Below are 14,353 nucleotides of genomic sequence, written 5' to 3'. Positions count from 1 at the left end.
AGGCACTGGGGGTGTGACGGGGAAGGGGGAACTACTAGGAGCAGGAAACATTGGGGGTCTAACCAGCCAGCAACAGGCAGACACAGACGGACAGATGGACAAGTGCAAACACATATATTGACTCACAAATGCTAACAAAAGGCAGACGCCAGGACAAGAGACCATGCACCGGAAGGGGGGTATGGCTGCATCAGTTATCTCCACAGCCCAGTTCTCCGGGGAGGAATCTGGAGCGTGGGGCTCTGTTGTTGTTGTTAAATACAAAATAAAATATTCTTTTCTATCTTTTTAAATAAAATCAACAGAATAGAAATCTGGGCTCTGTATGGGATGGAATGGACAGGAGGGAATGAACCCCAATTTGTTGCTATTTTCATTAGCAAGACTTTGTGCTGTTTTGGAGGGCAATGGGGGTGACCCTAATATTGAATTTGGAGCCTTTTCCCCCACTGAGATCCCGGGGGTTGTCCCTTGTCCCAGTGAGAGTCCATTAATAATGGTGCTTTTGGGGGGGACACAAGATTCCCTGTGCTTGGGAGCAGGGAGGTTTAAAAACAAAGTGGACGAGAGAGAGACTGACCCTCTTTCCCCTGCCCCCTCTCCAATTTGTGTGCTGACCCTTGCAGCCCTGCGGGTGGGGCTGCTGCTGTGTGCCAGCCCCCGCTAACACAACCCCCCCCAACTATCCTGCCACCTACAGGCATAGTTACCCTCTCTTGTGTCCTTGCTACCTCATGGCATAAGTGGGGAAACAGCTGGTGGCAGGGGCTTGGGGCAGGAGGGGCTCTTGGGTGTGGATGGAATGACCTTTGACCCCAGCTAAATCCAAAATGCACTGGAGGGGACAGTCTACACTTGGAATGTCCTTTGTCCCCTTTTGAACTGAGTGGGGGCTGGGGATTTCCCCAGAGCTGGAAGGGTGTCAGGGTGGGGAAAGGGGACTACAGTTTGAGGGGGGGCAGGCAATGGGGGAGGTTGGAATGTCCTTTGCTCCTGCAGCAGCTGTAATGTCCCCTCACCCCCGAGCACTGAGCCGGGGGCATAGCCTCCCAGGGGTTGTGAGGGGCTTTCCCCAGAGCTGGTGGGTACTTCCCACCCCCAGCCAGAGGCCTCGCCTCCCAAGAACTGGGGCAGGACAGTTCTCCCCACCCAGAACTGAGGCTGGAGGGGGTCCCACCAGCCAGAGAATGGGGGTCTCCCCACCCCTCAGAAGCCCTGGATGTGGCAGTAAGCCTCCAGAGCAGCCAGCAGGATGTAGAGGAGCCAGAAACAGAAGAAGAGCAGGGCAGTGAGAATTTTGGGGGTGCGGGGACCCCCCAGCTCGCCCCCCACAGGTGCTCGGCGCCGGTACAGCAGTACAGCGATGCTCAGCAGGGCAAAGATAGTGAAAAGCGTGACGGAGAAGGCCAGCGTGCCCGGCGACACCACAAAGCGCTGGCCCTGGCTGGCCCAGTACCCGGCCGCAATGGTCCAGGCCACCCCTATGCCTAGGAAGACGTTGACTGCATTACTGCCCGTCACGTTGCCGATAGAGGCATCCGCGTATTGGTCCTGGATTGCCGCTGCCCGACTGGCAAAGGTGTCTGCAATGGAAGAGGGCAGGTTAGTGGGGAGGGGGACAGGCCAGAGTGAAGTGTTAATGGCGGGAGAGGAGCTGATGGGGGAGGACAGGGTGAAGCGTTAATGGGGGGAGGGGTTAATGGAGGCAAGACAGAGGGACAGCGATTAATAGGGTCAGGGGAAATAGAGTCAGTGAGGGTGCAGGGGGAGGGTTTGAGTGAGGCATGGGGGGTTACTGGGGCAGAGTTCAGTTAGATCATTGGAGGAGTGAGCAGAGGGGAAGAGAAAAGTTAGTGGGGGGGGTGATGCAGGGGGTGACATGGGGAAGGGAATTAGTACAGCACCCCACCCAATGCCTCATTCCCTACCACCCCCTGCTAACCAAGCATAGAACCCCCCGTCTGCCCCACTCCACCCCAAAACAGAGACCCCACCCCGCATGCAACACCCCCCTCCCACCACACATAACAAAATGGGGATTTTCTGTATTATTTTTATGAAGCCTATGTGTGCCTCAGTTTCCCTCTGCACTTTGCATTGTAACAAATAAGTGTAAGTCTCCTGCGAAGATAGTGCAGGAGGCATGAGATGTGGGTGTTGCCTGGCTAGATGGGTGGAACAAACAGGGCCATTAAACAGGCTGAAACCGACCCAAATCCATGAGCATCCCACAAGACAAAAAGATGCCCAAGGACTGAACCATCAACACCTAACACTCCGGGAAGACAGACAAGGGGGAGAGGGAGAGAGAGAGAGCGCCAGAGCTGCAGTCCAGCACAGCTTGGCTGTCCCATCAGATTTGACATGGGTAAGCTATGGCTTAACCCCTCCTCTGTGCTAACCTAGGTACTTTTAGCTGCTGTAGCAGCCAGGTGACTCATCGATGGGAACCCCATTTAGAAAAGGCTGCCTTTTCAGTGCCCGGGGAGCATTGCAACTGGAAAGGGGCACAGTCCAAGCCTCCTGCTGGCTTGCCTGGACCTGCTGCAGGAAGTCCCAGAGAGATACAGGGAAAGCTCTTGCCGAAAGGCCCAATCTCGGAGGCCACAGGCCTGCCCCGGTGGAGCTGTGGGTCCCTGGGGCCCAGCCTGCTAAAGAGGTCACTCCCAGGAGACTGGTTATAGGCTTGGGCCATAGCCCTGACTCCGTGACACCAGGCACAGAGCCCCTCGCCCCATGGAGCCCCTGTGTGGAGTCCCCCTGCCCCACTCACCAGGCACGGAGGTGCCAAGGGCCACGAAGACCACGGCAGTGACTGAGTCCTTGAGGCCGACGGTGCAGCCGAAGTGCGAGGCCAGGTCACCAGTGAGCGCAGTGAGCACCCCAATGAGCGCGATGGAGACAAGGAAGCAGGCCCAGCCCCCCCAGTACTCGGTGGGGGGCACGAAGGCAAAGAGAACCTTCCAGAACACCGTCAGGAAGTGCATGATGTAGTCGAAGCAGGACGGGAGCCGCTCCTCGCCTGTCTCGTCCTCGTCCTCATCCCCTGGCCGGGGGGGGAGAAGAGGTAAGAGTGGGATAACCCCCTGTACCCATTCCCACTGCCTCCCTGTAGCCCCCCAGTGCTCCTCACCCACCTCCTCATTGTGCCCTGGGGCAGGAGAGAATAGGGTCCCCCCAAGTCCTGCCCATCCCTGGGTGGGGTGCACTCCCCCAGCCTCTCCTCCTCCAGCCCCACCTCTTCGTACCAGCGCTGACCGTCACGGCACTGACGAATTGCTCCCTCCAGCTGCTGCTCCCCACAACCAGTGCCAAGTTGGTTTTCTTGATCAGTTTGTCCACAGTACTCTGTGTGTGGGGGGGAATAAAGAGGGCTGAGATGGTGGCAGGGCCATCTCTAGGGGGTGTGGGGCCTGGGACAAATCAGCCCCCGCCAGCTTGGGGGACCCGCTGTGCATCAGTGGCAGCCCCCACGCCCCTAGTTCCTGCGCTATGTCTTCCAGAATCGACCGCACTCGCCAATTGCACCAGCCCACAGGACCCCCCAAAGCGCGGGGCCCGGAGCAGTCGCCCTGGTTTGCCCTACCCAAGGGACAGCTCTGGCCCCAAGGCCCATTGTGGGAGCTATGGCAATATAGGGGCAGAGCGGAGCAAAGCCCAGAGCCGAGATGCTCAATGGGGGGAGGCTGGGAGCTGCAGGAAGATGTTGGGGGCTGGTGGTGTACCTAGGGAACCGCCCCCTCACACCTGGGCTCTATGTGTGCCCCTCAATGGCCTCCTGACTTGGGCAGCCTTGTGTGAGGTATGTGGGGGGCGGAAGGACTCCTGGGGTAAGAGAGCAACTGTCCCTGAGTCTGGTGCATCATCCCTCTGCGCCCCATTCTGCTGTGCCAGAAAGGGCACTGGAGCAGATAGCACGTGGGGGGCAGGTATGGAGTGTGGGAGATGTCCTCTGGGGAGGCTGGTGGACTTGGTCTCTGGCCCAGCTAAGCAGGGGAAGGGAGGCTGGTGGGGTGCCTGAGTGAGGGGGGCAGGAAAGGTTGCACGGGATGCTGTGGGGTCTGGGGGAATGGGGCAACTGGGACATTGGGGAGGGGTGGTGTAGGGTGGGGGGGGCAGAAGGGGCACATGGGGAGCCAGAGGGATGGGGCAGAGGGGGCACAGGTAGTGCATGGGGGAGGAGGGAAGGGACACACTTGGGCACTTACCTTGAACTCATAGGACTCCTCAATCACCACCTCAAGTTTGGGGTGTTCCCCAAGGCTGGGACACCCCATCTTGGCGATGGCGGTCCCCTCCTCCCCCTCAGTGGGGCGGTTCTCATTAGAGTCACCTGTGGTGAGAAGAGGCAGAGGGACTGTTAGTCTCTGGCTTCCCCCACCCCACTTCCCTGTGCTGCCCAGCGCCCCATCCACATTGCACCCCCCAGTACCATGGACTGTGCCCTCCCCCCCCGCCCCCCGTACCATGCCGCAGCCCCATCTCCAGCAGTTCAGGGGGCCCCAGCTCCAGGTGGAAATTCTTGTTTTTCTCATATTCCTCGTCATCGATTATTTTAATCTCGATGAATTTCCTAGAGGGAAAAATTGGGAGGCGAGGTGAGATGGGGGTGCTGGCTGTGGGGTACAGGGTGAGATTGGGGTGCTGGTTGTGGGGCACAGGGTGATAAGGCCACTGCATGTGAGGAGCAGGGGGTGCTCATCCTGGGCTGTCTGCTCCAACTGGAGCAGGTGAGGGTCTGGGGCCCCTGATTTGGGGTGGGTGACCTTGCCCCATAAGGAGGGGGTTGTGCTACCATCTTAGCTTGTACACAATCAGCCCGCTACCCAGGCTGCCCCCCCCCACTATCCCCTGCCCGCAGCTGGCATCAACTCAAAGCTAATTTGGGGCAGGTAATTACAAAAGGGAACAGCTGGGAACACCGCCCCTCTGCTCCCTTCCCCCAACCACCCACTGAGCCCCTCCACTGCGACACCTCCCTGCCCACCCATCACCCGCCCCTCAAACAGATCTCTGTCCCCCCTCATCGCTCCCCTCCCTTCCCACAAATGTCAAGCAGCAGGTTGGGGGTTAATGGATGCTGCAGAGCTGAGTGCGGGAGAGGGGGATCAGCCAATAGGCTTGGGCCATTTGGGGAGGCGGCTCCAGGCCCCACAATCCCATTGGCCTTTAACAGAGCACAGGGGAATCGGCTGCTTCACCCCATTATTGAACCGGGGAGTCCCCCCAGCTCTGCAGGTGCCCCTCGATCCCACCCTTCTTGCTCACCCAGCCCTAGGCTCCCCCCACAGCTCTGTGGTGCCCCTCAATCCCAGTCCCATGCTATCCCAGCTGCGGGCTCCCCCACACAGCTCTGTCTGTGCCCCTCAGTTCTACCCCACAGTCCACTGCCCTCCCAGCTCCGCTAGTCCCCCTCAGTCCTGATCCCCAGCCCCCTGCTATCCCAGCTGTGGGCTCCCTGCAAACCCCACCCCCCCGGATGTGGTCACTTGGGGATCAGGCCCTGGCAGCGCAGTCACTGGCTGTACCCGCCCCCCCACGCGCCATCTGTTCTGCTCTCTAATTATGAGCACAAAGGGCCCTTCGCTCTGGCGGTGCTGGGAGCAGCTGGGGCGGTGTGGGGGGAGAAGAGCAGAGGGGGAGCAAGGGAGGTTTATCTGCCAGCTGTAGGGATCTCAGCACAGAGCGTCTCACATCCTCAGCACAGCCTGTGCCCTCCCCATACACCCCAGCTGGCCCTAATGTTCTCCCTGATCTCCACTATCACTGACCCCCAATACAGAGCCCTAATATCCCCCACTCCGCACCCTTGGCCTGAGCTACCCCGCTGCAGGCCGGCGAGCTCCTGGGGCAGCCCATGGCTGCGCCCCATTGATTTGCACCCACCTCACCTGAGTGCTGGTGTGCTGGGCTCTGCTCCTGCCTGGGGGGCATGACCGCTTTCCCACCTGCTCACACTCACTGGTTCACCACCATCACATGCACGCCCCTCCCCCCTAATTGCACTGGTGAACAGGAGATCGAGGGCTCCCCCAACCCCTTGTCTGGGCTCATGTCTGGGGGGAAAGCTCACTGTTGCCATGGAGACACCGGGAGGGGTGAAGGGGGGGGGGAATTTATCCTTCTCTGAAATTAGTTTTCCATTTTCAGTGCAGTTGACTGAATTGGGGAGTGGGGTCGGGGGCAAGGGATGGAGGAGGGGAGCCCATGTACAGTGTGGGGAAGGGGACTCGGTGCCCCCTGCTTTCCATTTCACCTACCAGTTGCCCAAGGAGGTTGGGGTTGAACCCCTGGTATCTGGAGCTGCAAAGTAGCTGCAACAAACATCCCCTGCTCCCAGCTCTGCTGAAGTGAAGATGCTCACGCACCCCGCATGGGCTCCAGGCTCAGCCATTGGGGAGAATGGCTGCTCCAGCAATTGCCTCGTTCAGCCCCCTGCCAGTGCCCCTCCACACTGATGTGCAGCCCCCGGCTAGCCCAGCCTTGGGCTCTGCCCTCCAGCTCTGCTGGTGCTCCTCAGTCCCCATCCATGGCCCTCCTGTTATCCTTGGTTCCCTGCCAGATACCTGCTCCTCTGACCACCCCACACGCACCTTGTCCTTGACCCTCCTTTCCCTGGCCATTGTCCCCCTCACATACACATCAGGTGCCCTTCTCCCTGCTATCCAGCACCCTGATTGCCCCCTCAGCAGCTGTCCCCTCCTCCCACTGCTCCCCCAAAGCCCTGCTGCCTGATCCTTGTAACCTTCCCCAGCCCCGTTCTCCCTCACCTTGCTGTCCCTGCCCTTCCCGACCTTGCCCCTTTGTACCTGCTCCCCTTCGGCGCTCCCCCATCTCCCCCCTCCATGTCTCTCACGTGATCTCGTCGTTGAGGAACTCCACCTTGCCCTCGGCCTCCTCATAGTCCTCCCCAGCCTTTGCGGTACCCTCCACGGTGCGGTAGGGCAGGGCCACGCAGCCCCGGGCCCCTGAGGTGCGCAGCACCCGCACCCGCACGGCCCCCACGCTCTCGCTGACCCGCACCGAGGCGCCCTCAAAGGTGAAGATGCCGGCATGATCGTCGTCGAAGATGGTGACGGTGGCAGTGGCGGCGGGGCCCAGGCAGGCCTTGGGGGGCGGCTCAGCGCCCGGCTCGGCCCAGGCAGCCTGCACGTTGCTGAGGTGCACGCGGAAGTACTCGTCCTCCTCGAAGATGTCATCGTCGATGATGCCCACGCGGATCTCGCGCTGCGTCTCTCCCGGCTGGAAGAGCAGCGTGCCCTCGGCGTACTCGTAGTCCGAGCCGGCATTGGCCGTGCCGTCCTCGGTGCGGAAATCCACGCGCACGGCCATGCGGGCCACGTCGCCACCGCGCCGCTCCACCGTCAGCACCACGGCGCCGCAGTTCTCAAAGCACTGGTACAGCGCCGGCTCGAAGGTCACCCTGGTGAGCGAGTCGTCGTCCTCGGGGCGCACCTCCGGCAGACTCAGCGCCTTGCGCGCCTGGTCGGCTGCGTGCTTCTTCAGGATGTTGCCCGCTCCGATCATCATGCGGGTAGCCTGGATGCGGTAGAAGGCCCGGCTCTTTTGCTGCTGCACCAGCACATGGTAGTTCGCCATCTCAATCAGCTGCTCCATGTCCTTCTCTGGGTGCTTCTGCCGCAGGTCCCTCAGGGTGCGCGCCATGTCACGCCGGGCCTCCTCGTCCCCGTCCTTACCTGCCTCGCCCATTCCGCTGGCCTGGGCGCTGTCCAACTCCACCTCCAGCTTGGGGAGGGCTGCGTCGCCTTCTGTCTCAATGATCAGGCCCCGGGCCTTGTCGGCGCGGTACTTCTTCTGTATGTACCTGTAGAAGAGGAGGCGGCGGTCAGCCAGCCAGGCCTGCACCACGCAGATGGGGAAGAAGAGGAAAGTGAGCAGGCCTTCCCACACCTCCACCTCACCGGGGGAGAAGCAGGCCAGGATGAGGTAGAGCCAGATGTAGGCGAAGATGCTCCAGGCAGCCGTAACAAAGAAGACGCGCAGGTGCTTGATCCTGCGCGTCTCGCCCTCGGGCACCACGTGCACGCACACAGCGATGATGACAAACATGTTGAAGGCGGCACTGCCCACGATGGTGCTGGGCCCCATGTCGCCTGCCTGGAAGTTGTGGCCCACGATCTCGATGATGGAGAGCATGATCTCGGGCGCTGAGGAACCCAGCGCCATGAGCGTCAGGTTGGAGACTGTCTCGTTCCAGATGCGGATAGTGGTGGTGCTGGTCTCACCATTGGCCTTCTTCACAGTGATCTCCTTCTCCTGCGAGGTGATGACCTCGATGGAGGCCATGAAGCGGTCGGCAATGATGGACATGCCCAGGAACATGTAGATCATTGCCACGAAGTACACGATGGCCCGGGCCACCTTGTCGCCCACCGAGGGGTTCTGGGGTAGCCACACGGGCAGGATCACTCCCTCCTGGCACTCTGAGGCCTCCTGGCACAAGGTGCTGACATTAGCCCCATCCAGCGATGATGCTCCCTGGGTTGGACTCCTCAGCCCCTCCTCCACCTTGGCCTGGTGCAGCGGGAGGCTCAAGGCCAGGAGGAGGAAGAAGGTAGAGGCCCCAAGGTGGGACAGGTGAGGCATGGTGGGAGTAGGGGTGGGCAGGCAGGACCTGCAAGAGAGGAGGGGGCATAGTGAGGAATGAGGAAGACACACGGTACCTAGTGGGGCTGGTGGGGAGGAGGGCTGGGAGGTCATCCCCTTCCTTGTGGGCTGGAAGGGGATGGGTGCGGCTGCTTCCTTGTGACGTTGGGAGGATCTGGGGTAGAACGGATCTGACCCTTTAACACGGGAGGCCGCAAAACATACTGCATCCAGCTCAGCCTCCATTGCCCACTGCGTCTCCCTCCCCTCCTGGAGACAGGGCGTTGGTTAAAAACCCAGGAGTCCTCAGCTACTGGACCCACTCCCCTCCCAGGCTGGAAATGGAACCCAGGAGTCCTGGTTCCCAGTCCTCTCTGCTCTTTGAGTGCGGGAGGCAGGAGAGGGAGAGGAGAATGCTGGGAGCCAGGACTCCTGGGTTCTCTGACTCTGTGCCCCATGATCCATGCCAGTGGTTCAAGGCAGTGCTGGTAGCTGGTTCACAGGACCCATCTGTGCTCTATGGGTCAAGAGACAGCACCAGTCAGACATAAATGATGCTTGGGCCCAGTTGGGCACCACAGGGCTGGTGCTTGCCCCAGATGGCTACTGAGAGGAGGGGGGCCCCTCGTGCCCTTTCCAAGCCCTGCTGAGCACCAGCTGCCCCATCAGGCTGCATTAGGGGGCTCTAACCTCCCCGCCATGGGGCAGCAGGATTGTCCCCATGGCAGGGTCAGGGGGAGCAGTTGGGAGTGACCCCCTCAGCCAGTTTAGTATACAGAGCCCAAACCCACACCAGTGCCCGTCCAACCAGGTGCTGGCAGAGCTTGTGAATGTGGTGTGTGCCCCAACTCCAGCCCCTCACTCGGCCTGTGTCCATGTGGGGGGGGGGTGACTCCTTGGTCTTGGGGCTGGAGATACTGCAGGGGTTGACCCTTCCTCTGCTGAGTTTAATGGATTTTTAGGAGTCCCCATTAATTTGCTGAGGTGGTGAGGTTTGGTGTGGACACTCCCCTCCATCCCGGTGGGTGCCCACAGCTCAAGAACCCCCCATGCTGGCCCCCTCCTCCCCCCAAACTCCCCTCAGCTCACACTCCTCCCCTGTGCTGGTTCCTCACCCCCACAACCACACACCCCCCTGCATCAGCACCAACTGGGGACCCCCCAGAGATGGGGCTGGGGACCAGTGACTGGAGGAGCCCTCCACCCCGGGCCCTCCCTACCCCACTGAATGTCCCAGAAGCCCCCACTCTTCCTTGACTTCCATTCCTCCCACCCTATCCCCAGGGAGTTTGTGCCCCTTGCAATCCCCCATCCCATCCCCAGAGTCCCCCCCATTCCCGAGCTGCCTTCCTGTCCCTGCAGCCTGTGCCAGGCTGAGCTATACCAGTGATCTCCCCATGACTTGGGATACAGGGCGGGTGGGGGGACTGGGAGCACTTTACACCCTGCAACTCTCCTCTCTCCCAGTTTGGAGGTAGGAGCCTCCTCCCCATGAGGAGAGATGCCCTTTGCCAAGCGGGCTGCAGTCCTGCAAAACAACACACAGTGGGAAGGGGTTGCAATTCTCCCCAGGGTAACATTCTGCAAGCTAAATGTGGCCGTGCGAGGGTTGCACTAAGGGACAGTAAGGTGAGCAAGGAGAAACTCAAGTGAGTGTAGCAGGGTTTCACTTGTAGAGGGGTAAGTGTGCAAAGACTGTGCTGGTGAACATGCACAGGACCATCTTCCCAGGACCATCTTCCACAGACCTGGGGGCTAGGATTGCAGGAGTGGGTGGGGCTGGCTGGGGGGGGGGCACATGAACTTCACCTCAGACCATGCCAGGTGCCTCCATACTGAACTCTTTGGCAGGGGGGTGTCTCACCAGAGTGTGAACAGGACTGTGGAAGAGTATGCAAGGCACTGCTCTGGGTGCACGGGGGCCACGGGTGAGCATGCGAGGCGATGCATGGAGACCATGAGTGTGTGTGCAAGGCACTGCTCTGGGTGCATGGGGGCCATGCATGAGCATGCAAGGCACTGCTCTGGATGTGCAGGGATGTGGGAGCGTGTGCAAGGCACTGCTCCAGGGACCATGGATGACCATGCAAGGTGCTGCTCCAGGTGTGCAAGAGCTGTGGGTGAGCATGCAAGGCACTGCTCCAGGTGGGTCGTGGCTGTGACTGTGGGTTGTCAGTGTGTGACCCCATGCACGGGTGTGCACCATTAGTACAGGCCCAGGGTCCCTGTACATGCAGGGCTGGGTGGATACATGCACCATACTGTTGTGTGTTGCACATACATCCCCCATGCAAAATGTTGCCCATGCATCCCCTCCTGTCCGCCCATGCAAGGCACTGCATGCATGCCCCCATCCCCTCAGTGCAAGGCACTTTCCGTTTGCTGTCCAGTTCTCATGCATGACCCTAGGCCACCCCAGTACTGGGGATGGCAGGGGAGCAGGGGGCGGCGATTACCCTGCCCTCCAAGGGAGGAGATCACCTCCCTCACCAAACAGAAGACAGCTGAGCCCAAGCTGTTTCAGGCAACAGAATTTCCTGGAGAGCTGGGGGAGGGGAGAGCCCCAGGGGCAAGATGACAGCAATGTGGGGGGCAGTGAGACCCGGAGTAGAGACTCAGTGCGCCAGGTTGGGGGAGATGTGGGATGGCTCTGTAGAGGGGGAAGAGCCCCAGGTGGGGGGTCTTTGGGGGGGTAGGGGGAGCTCCCCAAGGTTGGAGGGGGAAGTTTGGTGGGGGGGAGCATCAGCTTTGGGGGGCAGTTCTATAGGGCAGGGGAGGGGCAACCCCCTGCTGTCTGGAATATTTTTTTTAAATCCACAAAAGCCAGAGTCAGGCCCCTGCAGCCCAGTACCATCTCTCCAACCCCCACCCCTCTTGGGGCCAGGTCTCCTGTGCCCCCAGCCCCCCATACCAAGACACACACAACACATCCCAGCAATCTCACCCCGCCCCTTCCCTCCCCCCCGCCCTCCCCCATGTGGCTGCCCTGGTGTCTGGGTCCTCCCCTTCCAGCAAGACAGCCCAGGAATGCAGAATTGGACACATGCAGACCAGCTCCCTCCATCCCCCCCAAATTTTACCTCTCCCAAATCCCCCCCCTTTTTTTTCTGTGCACCTTTCCTCGATTGGGGAGGAGCTGCAAATAAATTCAGGGGGATTAAAGATGTAAACGAGGCAGGATTCCCCAACACCCCCCACCCGGAACCCCCGGGGGGGATCTTCCCTGGGCATCAGTCAGGCAGGGGGAGCGGTCGCTTCCCCCCTCCCCCCAAGGCAGAGTCCACACACCTCCCGGCTCAGATCCATGGGAGGCAGCTTTCCCCCGCAACCCCTCTCCCCAAGCTCCCGCTTACCGGACTGTGGGGTCAGGTGGCAGCACCACCTCCCCTCTGGGGCGGGCTGCACAGACGCTCCCCCCGCCGCTGCTCAGATCTGTGGGGAGCAAAGGAGCGGACCCCCGTTAGCTGGCGTTCGAGGGGGCACAGGGCTGCTCCTGGAGTCACTGGTCCATCCGCAGCTGGGAGAGGAGGGGGGGTCTGCACGATCCCCTCCACACCCTGTGCCTCCGCCCCTTCCCGCAGAGCCCCCCAGCCGAGCTCCCCCCCGATCTGGGGGGGGCCGGGGTCCCCTCTGCCGCCAGGCTGCGGGCACCAGCAAAACGGCGGAGCGAACCCGACTGCTGGGGACAGGCTGAGGATGCTCCCGCTGGCAGCTTCATGCTCCACCCTGGCGAGGGATGGCTGGCTGGGGAGGGCACCGTGTGCAGCCTGCAATGGGGATGGGGGGGTGGGGGCTCCTAGCACGGCCAGCTAAGCCAGGAGGGGGCCCCCACTGCAAAACAGCAGCACACCCTCACCCTGCCGCCGGAACCGAGATGGGGGGGGGAGCTCAGTGGGCGGGGGTCCTCATACGCTTCATTGCAAACTAGTAAACCCGCACCCACGCCTGCAAGTCAGACACTGACGAAGGGAGGAGGAAACCTTCCAGCTGCGCCTCTGCTGCTCCCCGACCCCAGCTCCCTCCCCCCCAATCCCTCTCTTCCAGACCCTGCCCCCCCCAAGCTCCATCCTACAAACGCTCTTCGGCATATGTCCTCAGCCGCCAGTTCCCCCTCCAAACGCTTCCCCACCTGCCCTCAACCCCCTCTTGTTCTCCGGGGGATCCCCGAAACCCCTCTCCCAGCAGGGGGCGCTGTAGGGAGTGGTGGGAGAGCCGGCTGTGGGAGGAACTCCTGGCTTCTCCAGACCCGCCTCTTCCAGCAGGGGGCGCTGTAGGGAGTGGTGGGAGCGCTGGCTGTGGGGGGAGCTCCCAGTCACCCCCTTCCCTCTCCTATTCTGTAGTCCTGTCTGGCTGTTCCCCTCGTCGCATTCTTCAGACACCCCCATTGTCTGCGGCTCCCAGACGGAAGGGGAAAGAGTCCGTGTTCTTATCTGATCCCTTCCCCCCTGCTACTCCCCCATCTAGCCAGCTCCATTGCAAACCACCCTGGAGCTCCCAGCCCTCGTCCCACCCCAGTGAGTGGGGTGGGGAGGAGGGGGCATCTTCCTTCCTCTCCCCACTGTGAGGGAGGGGTCCCGGGAGTCCCCCTCTTCAGTGGGCGTTTTCCAGGGCAGGATTATGCCCCCATACAGGTTTGTGGCGGTACCGGTTGCGGGGGTGCCTCAGGTATATTCCTCTGCTAGATCCGGCGGGGGGGGGGGGGAATTTGGCCGATGGGGGCAGGTCAGCATTGAAATCTGGGGTTGCAGCGGGGGGGGGGGACTGAGAGGGGGCACAGGGTGGGAGATACAAGGCTGGAAGGTGAGGGGGTTCCATTGGGGGGTGAGGGAGATGTGGAGTGTGGAGGGGCTCCCAGGTGGGGGCTCCTAGGCAGTGGGGGAGGCGCTGTGGGGATCGGTATGAAGAAAGCTTCCGAGAGGGGGAAGGGGTTGCTGGACTATGGTTTCAAGCGAGGGTGCCCTCCTTGTGCTTGAGGGGCGTCTATGGGGTTAGGGGTCAGGTGTTGCTTTGGGGGTCTGAGATGGGATCTGGGGGCCGAGGGGACACTCAGGGCTGAGGGGTGGTAATGGGGTCTGGAGCTGAGTCATGCGTGGGGGGTCTCCCTTGGAGCGGGAGGTGATTATGGAGTCTAGGAGCGGATCGGGGTGGGGGGCGAGGGGGAGCGCTGGCTCGGGATTCATTCACTCCTGCGCCGCCCCTCACCCCATGCTGCTACTTCCAAACCAGCGTCCAGGCAGCGATGCGGGGCGTCCTCTGCTGGTCGTTGGCTGGTTCTGCACCCTGCAGGTTCATTCAGACTCCGCACCAGGGAGTCCAGTCCTGGCCCCCTAAGGAGAGCGAGGGCAGCAGATTGGGGGGGGACGGGAGGGGAGGCTCCCTTGGGGTTGGCAGGATGAAGGGGTCGGCGGGAAAGGGGTTCCCCGGGGTTGGGCAGGGAGGTAATGTGATCGGGAGGAGAGGGGACTACCGAAGGCGGGGGGGGGCAACAGGGAATAAGGGGTCCACTAGGACAAGGAAGGAGCAAGGGGCAGGGGCTCTTCTAGAGGCGGGATGGTAACATGGTCGGGGGGAAGGTTTGGGCAGGGGAGGGGGTTCACCCAGGGTCAAGGGAGGAAGGGGAAATAAAGAGTGGGGGTTCCATCTTCCACAGAAGATGAGGGTTTAATGTGACAGTGCTGGGGAAGGGGCAGTTCCCCAGGGTGAGGGCTGGTGGCTAACAGGGTAGGGTGGGGGGAAGATGTTGCCC

At 61.3% G+C, this 14,353-nt stretch overlaps 1 protein-coding gene across 1 annotated transcript; it reads right to left on the bottom strand.

Annotated features, from left to right (window-relative positions):
* Positions 1 to 136: 136 nt before the first annotated feature.
* LOC311523149 (sodium/calcium exchanger 1-like) lies at positions 137 to 12,472 on the bottom strand. Its single transcript, XM_084632883.1, has 7 exons — positions 11,961 to 12,472; positions 6,857 to 8,635; positions 4,467 to 4,573; positions 4,209 to 4,333; positions 3,249 to 3,348; positions 2,774 to 3,046; positions 137 to 1,583 (listed from the first exon to the last, which is right to left on the bottom strand). The coding sequence occupies exons 2-7, from the start codon at positions 8,605 to 8,607 to the stop codon at positions 1,207 to 1,209; spliced, it is 2,733 nt and encodes a 910-aa protein (XP_084489009.1). The 5' UTR covers positions 8,608 to 8,635; positions 11,961 to 12,472; the 3' UTR covers positions 137 to 1,206.
* Between the last annotated feature and the right edge of the window lie 1,881 nt (positions 12,473 to 14,353).

Source organism: Lepidochelys olivacea, assembly GCF_965140295.1.
Source record: "Lepidochelys olivacea isolate rLepOli2 genome assembly, chromosome: 7".
NCBI lineage: Eukaryota > Metazoa > Chordata > Testudines > Cheloniidae > Lepidochelys > Lepidochelys olivacea.
Note: the sequence above shows the minus strand (reverse complement) of the source record. Positions and strands in the feature narration are given on the sequence as shown.